The sequence below is a fragment of the Culex pipiens genome, chromosome 2 (assembly GCF_016801865.2).
Source record: "Culex pipiens pallens isolate TS chromosome 2, TS_CPP_V2, whole genome shotgun sequence".
Lineage (NCBI taxonomy): Eukaryota > Metazoa > Arthropoda > Insecta > Diptera > Culicidae > Culex > Culex pipiens.
In genome coordinates, this window is record NC_068938.1 from 17,247,557 (window position 1) to 17,263,858 (window position 16,302).

At 37.0% G+C, this 16,302-nt stretch overlaps 2 protein-coding genes across 9 annotated transcripts in view; one reads left to right on the forward strand and one right to left on the reverse strand.

Annotated features, from left to right (window-relative positions):
• LOC120419474 (uncharacterized) overlaps positions 1 to 16,302 on the forward strand; it is a 402,142-nt gene that overhangs the window by 283,021 nt on the left and 102,819 nt on the right. For 5 of the 8 annotated variants that reach the window (XM_052708548.1, XM_052708549.1, XM_052708550.1 and 2 more), the window contains 2 exons: positions 13,571 to 13,828; positions 14,369 to 14,632. In XM_052708548.1, coding sequence (XP_052564508.1) covers positions 13,571 to 13,828; positions 14,369 to 14,632 — 522 coding nt within the window. The remainder of the gene's footprint in view (positions 1 to 13,570; positions 13,829 to 14,368; positions 14,633 to 16,302) is intronic. The other 3 variants (XM_052708553.1, XM_052708554.1, XM_052708551.1) reach the window with 2 other exon arrangements.
• On the reverse strand, positions 5,673 to 7,314 carry LOC120419471 (probable cytochrome P450 6a14). The gene is made up of 2 exons (XM_039582157.2): positions 6,259 to 7,314; positions 5,673 to 6,204 (listed from the first exon to the last, which is right to left on the reverse strand). Exons 1-2 carry the CDS (start codon positions 7,298 to 7,300, stop codon positions 5,786 to 5,788), a joined length of 1,461 nt encoding a protein of 486 aa, XP_039438091.1. The 5' UTR covers positions 7,301 to 7,314; the 3' UTR covers positions 5,673 to 5,785.

Sequence of the window (16,302 nt, forward strand, 5' to 3'; positions counted from 1 at the left end):
CAGTAATTTGATACCCAGAAAAAAAAATGAAAAAATGAGTATTTTTTTCAAAAATACGTAGTTTTTTGAATAATTAGAGTATTTTCAAAAAATGTGTAATATCATTCGAAATGTATGAAAAAATCCCGATCATTTATACCTATATAGCAAAAACAATAATTTTTAGCATTTTTTTTTCGAGAAACATTGCATTTTTAAAATACAGGAAAAATACGTATTTTTGTGAGCGAGTTGTGGCGCTATAAACACGGCAAATAGTGTCCAGGGCATTCGTGGAAATACAATGTCCCATCCCAGAGGGTCCCGGAGTACCAAACCTTCTTAGCATGGTGCTCCCAACGAATACAACCAAAATCTCGGAGCGTATGGTGGTGTGTCCCCACGCTTCTTCCTCCCCTGTCGATTCAGAATTGTGTTGTTGTTCGAACACTCAGTGCTCAAACTCAACCCAATTACGAGTCATCTCTGCGATACGGCTTTACGCAGTAGGCCTGGCCGCTTTAACGCTTGTGATGTTTCAATGCATTCCGGTGCAATGGCGCACTACAAATGTTAATAAATGACAAGAAGAGTGCTAGGCGTCATCTAACCTAAGGCACTCTCCAGGATCCCTTCGAAAGATTGGCTGCGCTAGGGTCTGATTAGATTAGATTATTAGATTTAGATTAGACAGGAAAAATACGTATTTTTGTGAATATGTTCATGTTATTATAATTGCAATGGCTAGCTGACGTCATCTCGGTTCCGAAACACTGTAATTTTGTTTAAATTTGGATGATTTTTCATAGGATTTAGGTTTATGTCTTCCATGTAGCCATAATCCCCCCACTGGGCCGTGCTTAACCGAGGCAGCAAAACCGGGACACGACTGTATTGCAAAACATCTGGACTGGTGTAAAGTGCATTTTTAAACACTGTTTTCATTCAAATGTTTATACCATGGCTTGTATTTTCACATTTTATATTTTCTTGGGGTCCCATAAGTCGCTATTGAAAATGATAAAGTTTAGTTAAGTACTTCAAAAGTTATGCTGAAAAAATAAATTTTGACTGGGGTCCGGAAGATTTAAAAAGGGTGGTTGTTTGAAAGTAACTTCGTCATGTTTTTTTCATTTTTAGAAATGTATAAATAAACTTCGATCCCCAGATTAAAGATTTGACAAACCTTTCAAAAGTTATCAGTACTAGGTTATTTATACACCTTTTTGGGGATGGATCTGAAATATTTTAATGAAAACGTTGTCTGATTCTGACAACCCTATCAAGAGAATTGTAATGTGAGGAATGAATCAACTTCCTTATGTGGGATAAAGAGCGTGTTTTTTTATTGTTGAAGAATTCATAAAAAAAATCATACTTGAAAATCATAAACTGTCATCCCTGCTGGTCCTAGAGCATCATAGTGCCACTGCACATTTTCCCAAAATTACTCCAGGATGACACGACATTCCTCCCCTTGACTCACAAACCAGCGCAAACCGGTGGTCACAATTTTCAATTTATCGCTGCGTTGAAATCCCAAACACGTCCCAGCCATTTTCCCATTCTTGTGTCCTGACTGCTGGTGCTCAGACTATTGAACCTGGCTGACGTACGATTAATCACAATCGTTCGTCCTTTCCCCCAAGGACTTCCAGCTAGCCCAGGTCAGGTAAGTGGACGGCTTCCGTTCCTGAAGCACGTGTGCAGTGCACTTTTGTTACAGGCTTGGTCAACACGACTTGTTCGAACATACACACATCATTGTGGTCACTTAAAGCTTTTGAAAGCTCAACACTGTGCTCCTTGTGATAAGGTCCTCTCCTCGTACAACTTGGAGCAAATGTTTATTCTTTGATTCCTGAAGCACTGCTTTAGTTACTCTTCTTGAAAGGAGGTGTTCAGCTTTGCCAACACTTTTCTCTGCAGACCACAAATAAATAATTCAATTCGATTGATCAATATAACCTTCGTGCAAACGAAGAATTATATTGATCCGACGTGGTACATCGTCTTTTGTGGTTCTTCCTCTACCAGAGACCAGAGTCTCACGGGGCTGGCAAATCGTACATTTTAATTATGGGGCTGGTGGCATATCGCATCTTAGGACCTACTAACTAGCGTGGTTCACGGATATATGAAAAAGACAAAAGTGTTCGATTTCGTTTGCATCAACCGGAATTTTGAAGTACTATGACCCAAAAAGCTAGCCTGAAAATTTTAGCTTATTTGGTTATGGTTGAGTTGCTCCAGTTTTGATATTAAGTTAGAATGGAATTTCAATAAATTTAATTGATTTATTTTTCACTTTTTAACTCTTCTTCTAGAAAGTTTTCCTCAACCCGATAAAACTTTATCATGTAAGAGTTTTCTTATAGGTTTTGATTCGGGGAACAACTTTGTAGAACATCGCAAAGCGCTAGGAAATGATCCCGAAAAGATACAGATTAATTTTTTTAGCATATTTTGAATTTTGCCGAAAAAAGTAAACTCTAAAAAACATCCTGTATCTTTCCAGGATCTATTCTTAGCACTTTGCGATGTTCTACAAAGTTGTTCCCCGGATCAAAACCTATAAGAAACCTATGAATAGGAAAATTTGATAGGGTTTTGGGAAATTTTCTATAAGAACATGTAAAAAGTTACAATTCTCCATATTAAATTGAATCAAGTTCCATACTAACTTCAGATCAAAACTGGAGCAACTAAACCTTAACCAAATGAGCTCAAATTTTCAAGCTAGCTTCTGGGGTCATAGAACTTTGAAATTCCGGTTGATGCAAACGAAATAGAACACTTTTGTCTTTTTAATATATCCATGAACCACCCTACTACTAACGCACACAAACACGTTCGAGCATAAACCTTCGGCAAGGCTTAAGATGCAGCAAAAGAACAGCGACGTCTATAAGGGGGAGGACATTTACTGGGTATTTTCTTTGGAGGGGGCGTCTAGTGTCGCTTTTACGTGAGACAATAAATGGCTGCTGGTGCTGAGTAGACAGACTCCCCACGTGGCGCACGAGCTCAAATGAAGATTTGTGGCTGACTGTGGGATTTGTTTTTGCTAGAGTTAGTACTTGGTATCGTCTGGTTGGATTTAATAATCTTTGAACGTTGTTTGGCGATGATTTTAGTTAAGAAACAATCTAACTTCTAAAATTCTAAAATTCAACTTATTTTTCAAAGAAAATTCACATAAAAAGGAAAATAAAGATCGGCCTCTTTGAACTTGGAAACAGAAACCATCCCTGAAGTAGAAAAAAAAATCCTTGGTACAAATAGGGGAAATATACGCTTTCTAATCAAACACCTATCTTCGTCATTTGAAGAGTTTGATGCTCAATTAAAGCTAAAAAAAATACTATTTAGGATATAAACTTACCAGCAACAGCACCGCCAATTTTGGCAGCACTAAGCAGACCCAAAAAAGAGCGCTGGAAGAAAAAAAAAAAACTTAGAGCAATTCTAGCTCAAATCAAGAATTTTTCTGGTACATTTGTACCCGACCCTCTCCGATTTCAATTAAACTTTGTAGACATGTTATCCTAGGTCTATACAAGCCATTTTTGTGTATATGGAGCCAATTGCACTCGAAAATGACATTTAAGAAGGGCGTAAATTTTTTAGATATTTTTGTGTTCTGTAATTTAAAAATGACTGTATCTCAAAGCCGTTGCATCGTACCAAAAAGTGGTCAGATACAAACTTGTAGGAAATTGGACGGGCTTTCTGAAAAAAATACACTGAAAGAAAAATACACGTCACTTCTAAGGGATTTTTTAATTTTTATGATTAAAAGTTAAATTTTAAGGTGAAGTCACGTATTTTTTTCATTCAAAATTTTTGAGGAAATAGCCAAAAATGTTACAAAAAGACTCACAAAATGTGCAGGATGGTATGTCTCTCCTTAAAAAAATACAAAAATCATTTACTTAACCTGTTGTCTGTATCCAATTTTATAAGATATATTTTTAAATAAAAAGTGGTCTAAACGTCAAAATTTTCAAAAACCGATAGTGAGAATCGATTCTCCAGACAATTTTACATAAAAGTCTCGATATTGACCATTGTCCTAAGTCCAATCCTTGCGAAGTTACAGCAGTTTTAAAAATAAAAATGTCGAAAAAACAGCTTTTTTGGTGGGTTTTGGCGTTTTCTCTATGACAGACTTGATTTTTCAGTCTCGAAAATATTTTTGACTTGTTTTAATATTTACGTAAGATGATTAACTATCCAGATTTCTACCACACTGAAAAAAATATTCTGGTTTCAGTTATGAGCAATGTAATTAAGCTTATATCTGTAAGCCCATGAATCCAATTGAAAAGCTGTCAAAAGCAAACTTGTGGGAAATTGGACGATCTTTCCAGTAAAAATGTTTTCGAGACTGAAAAATCAAGTCTGTCATATAGAAAATGCCAAAAACCACAAAAAAGCTGTTTTTTCGACATTTTTTTTAACTGCTGTAACTTCGCAAGGATTGGACTTAGGACAATGGTCAATATCGAGACTTTTATGTAAAATTGTCTGGAGAATTGATTCTCATTATCGGTTTTTGAAAATTTTGACGATTAGACCAATTTAAAAAAAAAAAACATGATTTTTGTATTGTTTTTTAAGGAGAGACATACTATCCTGCATTTTTTGTAAGTCTTTTTGTAAAATTTTTGGCTATTTCCTCAAAAATTTTGAATGAAAAAAAATCGTGACTTCACTTTAAAATTTAACATTTAATCATAAAAATTGAAAAATCCCATAGAAGTGACGTGTATTTTTCTTTCAGTGTATTTTTTTCAGAAAGTCCGTCCAATTTCCTACAAGTTTGCCTTTGACCACTTTTTGGTACGATGCAACGGCTTCGAGATACAGTCATTTTTAAATTACAGAATACAAAAATATCTAAAAAAATTTACGCCCTTCTCAAATGTCATTTTCGAGTGCAATTGGCTCCATATACACAAAAATGGCTTATATAGGCCTAGGATAACATGTCTACAAAGTTTCATTGAAATCGGAGAGGGTTGGGTACAAAAGAACCAGAAAAATTCCTGATTTGAGCTGGAATTGCTCCTTAGCTGAAAATAGGAAAATGAGCGTGGCCCAATGCATTCTTTTGATTAGAATACATTTTGGAAATATTTTTTTTCAAATGCTTGTTAAAGGAATAGCATAACTTTTAATGAAAGTGAAAATAAACTGAAATGTTCACAAAAAGTTGCTCTACTCATTGGTTTCCTTGGTTTTTGTAAATTTCAAGGAACTCTCCAGATTATCCAGCATCTTTCAAACACGACCGCTTATTAGGCTTAAAATGGGTATATTTCCCCTACGTTTAAAATTAAAATACATGCAGATTAGCGGTATTTTTCCTCCTCCGAGACTCACAGACAGATCAAGCGGCAAGTTGTCTTTATTCTTCTCAAAAACCTCCCACACAGAACCTCCCCCGTCAGCTATCTTGCTCAAAGAAAAGTCACCTTTCCGTATTCTCCTGCGTCACCTGAATAATACACGTCATGAAAAACGGTGGAAACTTTTCCGCCCTCTTTTGCATGTCACCAACGGAAATGAAAGGAAAAAAAAGAAACATGCTAACTCGTGTGGTCGGAATAAAAAGTTTTCATACAGGTGGAAAAATTGCTTCCCGAGATCATATCGCTGTCGTCGTCGGCGGGATTGGATTAGCTTAATTTGAATTTTATACCAGTTTGCCGTCAGCCGGGGACGCTCTTTTTTATTGTTATGAAAATTTAATTTTCTGCGGCAGGTTCGGTGACAACGGTGAGGTTATGACAGGTTTTTTTTACTCTACCGTCTCAACCTTCATCCAGAGATCACCTTGAATAGATAGGAAAACGCTGGTTTTGTTGAGCTCAATTCTTGTTGAAGTTTGAGGCGCCAGCTTAAAGCGAAACTTTCGTAGCAAACGACTAAGGCCGATTTTGGTCTCCATTAGGGCGAATCGCTCTCCGATGCAGGTTCGGGGTCCTTCTCCGAAGGGCAGGTAGGCCATTGGATGACGATTGGTTGACTGTTCAGGGTTGAAGCGTTCTGGGTTGAAGACCTCTGGGTTGGGGTAGATATCCGGGTCGTGATGGATTCCGTATACTGGGATCACTACTCGGTATCCCTTCTCCAGGGTGATGTCCGTTTCTGGAACTTTGTAATTCTTTGTGATCTCCCGGAAGAGATTTGCTACCGGTGGATACTTGCGAAGCGTTTCTGGGTTGAAGAAGATTATAAGTGATCTTGAGATATTACTAACAAAACAATTACCTTTGACACAACAGTTGAGGAACTCCATGTCCTGAATGGCTTCATAGCTGAAGGATCCGTGCCTCTTCAGAACATCCTCCACGCTCTGTCTGGCCCTCTCCTGAAGTACCTGATTCAGTGCCAGCTCGTACAGGCAGAAGGTCATCGTAATCGAAGAGGTTTCGTAACCGGCCTGGAAGAACACGAAGGCTTGCGCAGCGATCTCGTTGAACGTAAAGTTATCCTCCAGCTTGATCAATAGATCCATAAAGTCCTTTCGCGACACTTGGTTGTCCATCCGAAACTTGATGGTATCACGAACCGCTCCAAGGTAGAAATCACTCACATCTTTTGGCAAGACGCAGATTCCAATTTGGTTGGAAAACTTCCTATAGGTCGTAGCAAAAAGTGATATCAAGGATCGAAGTTTCGTGCTTAAAGAAGCTTTCAGGCTCATCTTCCAGAACGGAGCGTCGGACGTTACCATACTATTGCAGTCCAACCCAAAGGCACAACTCCCAATAACGTCCATGGCAAAACGCGATATAATATCCCTGATCTCGATACATTCACCAAATTTCATCCTTTCCCGGATACAACCCTCCAACCGATCAACAACCTCTTTAATCGTGCAAAACATCATCTTCATCTTCCCGGAGGTAAACGTCGGCGTCAGCTTCGTCCTCAAGCTCTTCCACTTGTCACCTTCCAAGCTGACTAGATGTGCCGACAGCGGGTCGTCCCGCTCGTTGTAGTACATGCCACGATCGTGAAAGTACTGAAACTCTCTCACCAGCACGTCCTTGGCAAAGTCCAGATCTAGCACCATGACCATCGGCTTGAGGAACGAGTAGATTCCACCGAACTTGGCCCCAGAGCCTTTCAACTTGCCGTACAAATCCTGCATGATGAGTCCCAGGTGACGCTGGCCGATCCCTTGGAGATTTCCAGCTGGGAAAGAGACACTCAGGGATGGTACGCCACGATTCTTCCAGTAGGAGTACCGTCGCTTGATCCAGACGTAGATCAAGAGGGTAACGATCGCTACGAGGTAGAGCAGCATCTTGTCGAGTTCAGAACTACCAACAGACTGAGAGATAACGTCTCGTGCAATTGAGGCCGGTGCATTGCGCTTGTGAGTTGTTTAATGCTTGATAAGACCATAGAGTGGGTTTCAAGACAAAGGTTTGGATTATTTGAACAGAGCAGAAAAAAAATCAACAATACAAATTCCATTTCCAATTAGAGCTTTGGCACACCTAATTCTCGCTTGAATCGATAAACTTTAATCCTCGCACGTGTGCTTAAACATAACCTTTAAAGACCCACATACAAATAACCACACACCCACACATCGAAAACATGCTACCACGTTCAACTACAATCTGTTCGTTTAATTCACGCATCATTTCCGGGGGCACGACAAGCAAATAGCGGAATGAAGAAGAAGCAGAAAAAAAGTCACACCACAAAGCATACATGCCCGTGTTCCCGTGTTTTAGTTTGTATGTGTGAATTGCGTGCGAGTGTGTGCGCCGAGTGTGCACCAAAATCACACTCAATTAGCATCATCAGGAGGGCAAACAATCGGAAAATCGCGATTGGCTGTCTCTTGCACGCGTGCAGAGGCGTGTGGCTGTCCGTCAGTTTGATGCGATGTTGCGATGTGCTAGTGGGTGTGTGGGTGGGTGTGCGATTTTAATGAATGAAAACCGTGTGAAAAGTGACACTTTGTATGATGACTCGTACATAGTACAAAACAGACTTTATGAAAAGGCTGAAGAAATTATTTTTCAGCAAAACTTTAAACGAGCTTTGCAATCAGAAACAAATTATATTTAAAAATAAATAACAGTCCAACAGTCCAAATTTCTAAATCTCAAATTCCTATAGAAAGTTGCAATGGTTAAAAATATTTCTTTTATTGAAATAAAAATAACAACCATTCAAATTAAAAATAATGTTTCTGATTATTTGTATATTTTACAAAGTTTTTTGTTCTCTTTCATCACCTTTTAAAAGAATGCTCTGAGTTATTATTTTATAAGTAACAAGATTTAAAGACAAGATTCAAAATAAAATTTGCGTTTCAAATGTATTCAAATAATGTTTGATGTTTGATGTACACTTTGGGTGCCAAAGTTTTTAATCTTTTCAACCTTTTTTTTTATTTTTGAAATAAATTCAGTCTCAAAACGGTCTTTATTATATTATGTTTGAAATACTTAGTTTTGACTTACCAAAAATCAAATTGAAAGTATACATCATTTTCGATTTTTAACTCTTCAACGCCTATCACCAAGGGTCCTGATTTTCGGTTCAATGAACAGAAACCACTCACTCATCGCCTATCCAGTCGTCGCCTATTCTAACCCGCTAGCATTCATGAGCGAATGATACTCGCAAGCAGCCAGCGAGTGGCCCGAACTGTTCACTCAGCGAACAAATACATCGTGAAAATTTTTGCCTACTCCGTCGCTCGACGACACTCACACACTACCATGCTCAGCGAAGAGCCATTCTCAAAAAATGCCAGCGCGGCAGTCTTTCTGTCTTCACGCCCTCAGTTTCCCATCAATTTGATTTTTTCTTGGTGGAAGTTTCTTTGAATGGTGTCTATAATGTTATAAAATCACAATAAATGCACAATTTAATTGATAACATTGATTTTAAGCAACCCAAATCAATGAGTATAACGCAGCGCATCAGAGAAAAAATGTTTTCAGTTCAGAGTGATCGGTGACGTTCGGCCTGCCTGAGCCGTTCGGAGACTGAGCCGATCAGAGAGAGAAGGAGAGTAGATGCGAGAGTGTTCGGGAGCGAATGGTGAGAAAGTGACAAACAGTAGTAATTCATCAGGGCAGTATCGCGTCGCCTGCTATTTGTGCTCGCGAATGGAGTGGTTGATTTTGAACAATCAGGACCCTTGCCTATCACCATTAGTGCTCCAAAAAATTAGGATGAGTTTGCTCGGAGATGTTCCAGTATGTTTTCTATTTTATTTGCAATTATGCAACTAGCTAGTGCTTTTAAAATTTCTTTAAAAGTTTTTGCTTTCGGTTTTGATAAAGGTGAATCAAAAAATTAGAAAATGATTGCAACTGAATCCAATTTTGATTTGCAAATGTTTTACAAAATATCTATGAATTTTCCGAATAGAGGATTTGCAACAAAGCTAAAAGACACATTTCGCCACCTATGAACAAATAGCATTAACCTATGATTTTTTGAAAAATTGTGTTTTTTCCTTCATAATTAACATTTTTATAAAACTTATGCCGGATTCGTATGAGAAAAATTATTTCCAGCAATTTGGTGTATAACATTCCAATATTTGTTTGATTTTACTATGAGAAAATTGTAAATTTAGTAAAAGATAGTAATTTGAACTATTTGGCCAGAAAGTCTGTTAATAATCAATACAAATTGTTGAATATACGTTAACACAGTTGTTATCAACTATATAACTGTTTATTTCATTGATATATATCGGGAAACTAATTTTTTCGTGTTCCAAAACATGTTTTTTAAAGAAAAAAATCACAAATTTTTGCGCGCCCAAAAATTGATGTTCATTATTTTAAAGCAAACATTTTTTCTCGTCTTTTGCAACTAGTTTCATTAAGATTGATGCAGGATATAATGAGAAATAAGCGATTTTGTTCTTCAATCCAGCAGAAAGGAATACGATTTTTGGCAAGTAACCTCATTTTGGCGCCACCTACATTTGAAACACAGTCACGCTGCAAAACCTCAATAAAAAGGTGCAGTGGTAATCCTACAGGCATAACCATCATGACGAAGAACTTCGGACACAAAAGTAAATGAAATTTTTAGAGTTTTTAATTTTTGCGTTTCTGGGCCACAAAATCAATCACGAAATAGTTATTTCGTAAGATCTATTTATTTTTGCTCAAAGATGGTCTCATGGTATTTTGACGTTTGATAACAATTAATACTTTCAATCGCTTCTTCAGCTAATCACAATGGCAAAATTTACGGGCCAGTTGATATGAAATCGTTTCATCAATTCTCTGTTAAATTGAACAATTTTCAAGAAATATTTTGCAAACAATAAAATTTATTACAAGGAGTCACTTTGAACCATGTGTTAAAGACACAACACAAAAACCCTAGAGCTTGATACCCATATTACCCCAAATCTTATGGTTCCGCAAATGTCCCCTTATCGGAAAATCCCCGGGGCCGCCGGCCACTCCAGGTGGTGGCCATTACTGCCAAAATGTCAAATTTCATGTCCAGTATCAAAATCCCAAAAGTTTGATACACGCAGAAAAATAAGGTATATTTGAATCACAAAACGCTTTGTTGGTTTGAAAATCATTTTTTTTTTGTTGAATCAACGCTAAATGTCAAAGCAGTTTTTTCGAAACAACAAAAGACTTTTGTGGAATTGAGAAAATCAAGGTTTGTTTCAACGCAAAATCGGCGTTGATTATATTCAACAAAAAATTTTGTTGATTCAAACCTCGCACAGGCTGATTCTACAAAATCTTTTTCTGCGTGTACCCATATTGCCCCAACTCTTATGGTTCCGCAAATGTCCCCTTATCGGAACATCCCCGGGGCCTCCGGCCACTCCAGGTGGTGGCCACTACTGCCAAAATGTCAAATTTCATGTCCAGTATCAAAATCCCTAAAGTTTGATACCCATATTGCCCCCTACCCCCACCGACTGCTGGTAGACCACTGACTGAAGCCAGCCTTCAGATTTCCCATGGTTTTGTAGGGATGCGGGAAGGCTAGTTCCTGAAGACGCCAAGTGGCGCTTGCGAGAAGAGCTGAGCTCCTCTCGCTTCGGTGGTAGACCACCGACTGAAGCCAGCCTTCAAATTTTCTGTGGTTTTGTAGGGAAGAGAGAAGGCTGGCGCTCGCGAGAAGAGCTAAGCTCCTCTCGCTTCGGTGGTAGACCACCGACTAAACTAATGCTGTGGAGGGAGTGGCGTTTATATTTATATCAAAACCGTCGGCCGCGCTGCTTCTGTGATTTTCCCCTCTGCTTGGGGAAGGCGTTTCATTTTTCGGTTTCATTTCGCTTCGCGAAATTTTGGATTGCTACCCTGTATAGAGCCCTAAGACGAAGTTCTTCGTCAAAAGTTGAAAAATGCCTCAATTGAGGTTTTGCAGCGCGACTGTATTTCAAATGTAGGTGGCGCCAAAATGAGGTTACTTGCAAAAATCATATTCCTTTCTGCTGGATTGAAGAATTTATGCTTCTGCTTATTTACTGAGACTTATGTACAATATCTTTGTACTTTTTTTCAAAACATTTTTTTCAGAAATTTGTTAAAAATTGATATTTCAAAATCCCAGGGTGACTTATTCTGAAAAAAAGTAAAATTTTGAAAAGATGAAAATTGGGTAACCGAAAAGTTGTCTATTTTTGAGTAATATTACATAAAAATGTGTAAAAATGTGAACCAGACAGAAATTCATCAAACTCTGATAAAAATTCACCAGTTTCTGATTCCTTTGATTTTTAATATGATAAGTTTTCAACTAATGATTATTTAACCAGATTTATTCATTTTTATTAAAATTATATAAAATTTAAGTTACTTTAACTAAAAGTTCCAAGCTGTTGATCAAAATTCGTTAGAAATAGATTTTTTTCATAAAACATCAATTTTGTAGCATAAATCATGAACTTTAAAAAAATATTAAGAACTTTTTTCAATTCAACATTGAAATAAATCTGATATTTTTGGTTTCTGTTTCAAAGCACTTCAAAACTGTCAAAAAAAACCGAAATGCCTCTGTGCTCTTTTGTACTAAACTTGCTTTTTTTTTTTTTTTGAGATATAAAAGACACATTCAGAATATTTGAATAATCTGATTGTTTGGCCAGGGGGCCGACTCAGAGAAGATCGGATCCACCGGCTACCAACCTTCTAGCAGCACCGATTCGGACGAGCGGACCAGAATTCGGAGGGAGTTTGGGTTTTGGTGAATCGATTAGTTGCTGTAAAGATTTTGTTGTTAGAAAAAAAGAAAAACAAAACAAAGATTTTTGATGTGCTTAGAATTTTAAATGCACCCAAATGTTTATTTCAATGTGATTCCAATTAAATAAGTCTTTTATAAATATTTCTTTTTATTTTTTTTATATTTATGACAGGACTAAAAAAGCTTGGAAAATTTCACTTAAAATGTTAAAATAAGAAATAAAATGATACGAGAAATTTTTTATAAAACAAATGTTTTACAAATTATCTCTTAGTCACTGCTGCCAACTGGGGAAAATCAGGACTGCAGTCTGATTTTAGATTAATGAATTTGGAAATCGGTGTACTAATTGTTAAGTTCTGTTCCTGTTTTGAAAGAAATTAATCAAAACATTATGCAAGAAAATTGTCTTAAACAGCTATTAAGACATTTGTAATGATTTGACACAGATGCCAATGTTTGATGAAAAGTTATTAAATATTATTTTATTTTTAATATTAAAAATCATGAATTTAGATATATAAGAGCCAATCTTAAAAAAGTATATAAAATTAAATTGAAGAAAATGTTTCCCTTATAAGCCAAATGAATGCTGAATTATGCTGAATACACATTTTAATTCTTTAAAACTATTATCGATTTCTAAATACGCAACTGTTCATCTATATTTCCACAACTTAATTTGAATTTCCTAGTCAACAATTAATTATTTTTTTCGATCTCTGGAATTTTCGGAACAAAATATTTGAATTCCCAAGATTCATAAATTCCGGTTTTTGAAAAAAATCCCGGGATTTTCATCCCGGGAATTCCCAGAATGGACGCTTTACTTAGAAAAGTCGATTTGCGTAAACATAGAGTATAACTTTGCTTCAAATATAGTTCAGTTATCAAATGCTTTTAATTTTAAAATATTAAAAAAATCATAACATTTTTTGTTTGAAAAAAATATGTCATATTCTGAAAATAACGTGTTCAAACAAAATTGAACATGGTTTTATAATTTGTGCTGATAATCGTTTTTCTACTGGATGCGATCACCTGGTCAACATTATAAAATTAAACTTTTTCGAGCTGGTTACCCTGGCCCTACTGCGCACTACTGTTGACTCAAACTATTAATTGAATGCGACAGTTCTGGATTCCGATTGTCAACATGAATTTTTTCATCCGAGGGAAAATGGATTAGTTTGCAGTTCAAATGTGCTCCAATTTTAAACGGTCCATGTATTTGCCGATTCATTTTTAATGAAATTTGTCCGCTTCCCTAAACTGCCCTGCATCGCTGCTCACTGTCACTAATTATGCGGTTTTTCCCACGTGGAAAACTTTTATTTCTCTCCCTCTCTCTCTCTCGCTTCTGCAGGTACATCAACCCGGGTCCCATCACCAAGTCCATCCTGCAGCAGTACGACGACGAGCTGGACAATCCGTACTTCCGACGAAAACCGACCTCGTTTTTGGCGGGGAGTGGTGGTGGCGGAGGTGGAGGTGGTCCGGCCATGGTCACCGGCAGTAGTGCGACACTGCCCGGCACGGGGATCGGAGCAGGGGCCGGTGGGGACTCCCGGAGATGCACCTGGATGCCGATGGATGACGATGCCGTCCGGATAGAGGGACCAAGGTAGGTGGGCTGGGGCGGGTTGAGGTTGGATTAGAGACTAACCGGACATTTATAGTGCTTTCGTTTTCGTGGGTCGTTGATTTTTATTGTTTGGAACTCTTTTTATTTAGGGTAGATACGTGCATAGACTCACACACCGGTTGAATTGTAGAGTTGAAATTGTTGCATATCATGTTTATGTCTCTTGGTTTATGACTGTTAGGGATATTGCATTGAAACGTTCACAATGTAGAAAAACAACTAAATTTATTCATTTCATGTATGTGATTCTGCAAAAAAGTTAATTAAGTGATATTTAAACCTTTTTCTTTATATCTATCTAAATATAATTCACTTTCACTAAATATCGTTCTTACCTAACTATGCTCATTATAACTAACTAAACAAATATTTGTAAAAATCGGCACAATATCACTAAAACCTTTTCTTAAAACGCACAAATCACTCTCAAATTTTCATCCATTTTGGAAAAATCTACCCTACTCTTCCCCCTACCCCACCTTCTCCCTCTTCTCTCTTGAACCATTCGCTCAACACAAGGCTTCTCTCGCTCTCTATTTCGCCTATCTCTGTGGCACCCTTTCTTTCGCCCCAACCTAGGGCACCGTCGAGCCAGCAACGGGGCCACCACCAGCCTCTCCAGCAGCAGCTGTCCGCCGAACGGTTGGTGGACCCCCGACCGAGTCCCGGAAGTGGCGGAGGTAGTCGACCCACTTCCCCCTTTGTATTGACCCCGTTGGCGTACCCCTCGGCCAAGGCGGCGGCCTATTTGAGCAGCAGCAGCGATCAGCTTGCGATTCCGGGGTAATTTTGAGTGGGAAGGTCACTTTGTGTGGTGTTTTTTGGACGGGGTTTGATGTTTGTCGATGTTTTGATGTTTCGTCTTGGTGTATCATACTTATGGACTTCAGAAAAATATTGTGCAATTCTAAGTATTCAAACAAAAAATATTCGGATAACCACCTCTTAGGATAATTGAAAAGTGAAATATAATTGATGTTTTATTTCTATGCTCCAAAGAAATCGAGTAATATATAAACTAAAAAAGCGCCCTACGCTCCATGATGGAGCATGGCAAATATCAATAAAGAATACAACCAAATTGATGTTTTTTTAACTCTTTTATATTCTGACTACATATTTCCATACCAGTTAGAGAATCGGTGGTACCCGACTCTCTCCGATTTCAATAAAACTTTGTAGACATGTTATTCTAGGCTTATATAAGTCATTTTTGAGCCGGTTGCACTCGATAATGACATTTGAGAAGAGAGTAAGTTATTTAAATGTTTTTGTATACCGCAACTTCAAAATTCTTAATACTGTATTTTTTAAAGTGGTCTAAACGTCAAAGTTTTCAAAATCCAATAGCGGGAATTGATTCTCCAGACCAACCATTGTCATTGATCTAAGTCCAATTCTTGTGAAGATATAGTGGTTTTAAAATAAAAAAAATGTTTGAAAAACAGCGATTTTGGCCCTATTTGTGGTTTTTCTATAAGACAGATAAGATTATTTAGTTCCGTAAATATTTTTACCGGATTGCTCGTTCAATTTCCCTTAAATTTGTATTTTACCAATTTGAGAGGATCGAATGCAAAATACCTGTTTTGGTCTGGAATTGCTCTGAATAATTTGTTAAATTTCCACAGCTTTTAAAAATATATCAAGCTTCATGTAATGACAATTAAAGGTTTTAAATATAGAAACATCAGGTTTAAAACAAAAACTATTGCTTCAATTTTGGTTTTTGGAACATTTATGAAAAATTTATTTGCCAACGCTTTTTAACTATTTTTCCTTGGAGCATTTTTCGTCTTATTTTTCAGTTTTTAAATTATATATTTTTTGTGCATTTTTTGTGAGGAATATGCGTTAAAGAACTAAAAAAGCCATCTTTGCACCAAAATTTAGAAAGTGCAACATCTGATACAACTGCAAATATAGGGTTTGAATGATTGCAATAGCTGTTTTTATGATTTTGAAAAAATATGAATATCGAAAACACGTTTATGAGAAATAAAAAACAAATGATGACATGTAATTTTTTTGAATAAGTGCTCAGTTCAAAGTTAAAGAAATGTTTTGGTAACAGTTTTAATTTTTTTTAAGGGGTGATGCAAATTTTTTTTAAGAGTTTCTGTTCCTTCTTGGAAAATGGGAAAACTAAAATTGCAAGCAAATAAAGTGTAATAAAATTCGTTTTGCAATAATACAGTTATTTTGCAATAATTGAATTTTAATAATTCTTAGTTTTGACAAATAACAGATTTGAAATAAAAACATCTATTGATGCTGTACATCAGGGGTGCCCAACCTTTTGGCCCTGCGGGCCAGATCTGATATTTCTTAAGTAGTGGCGGGCCGGAACTAACGTTTTATAAAAGTTAAATAAGTTAACTTTTTTTTCTTAAAACTTATTTTATTAGTAAAATTGTATTGTCATTGTTTTTGTCGATTGAAGTTGAATACCC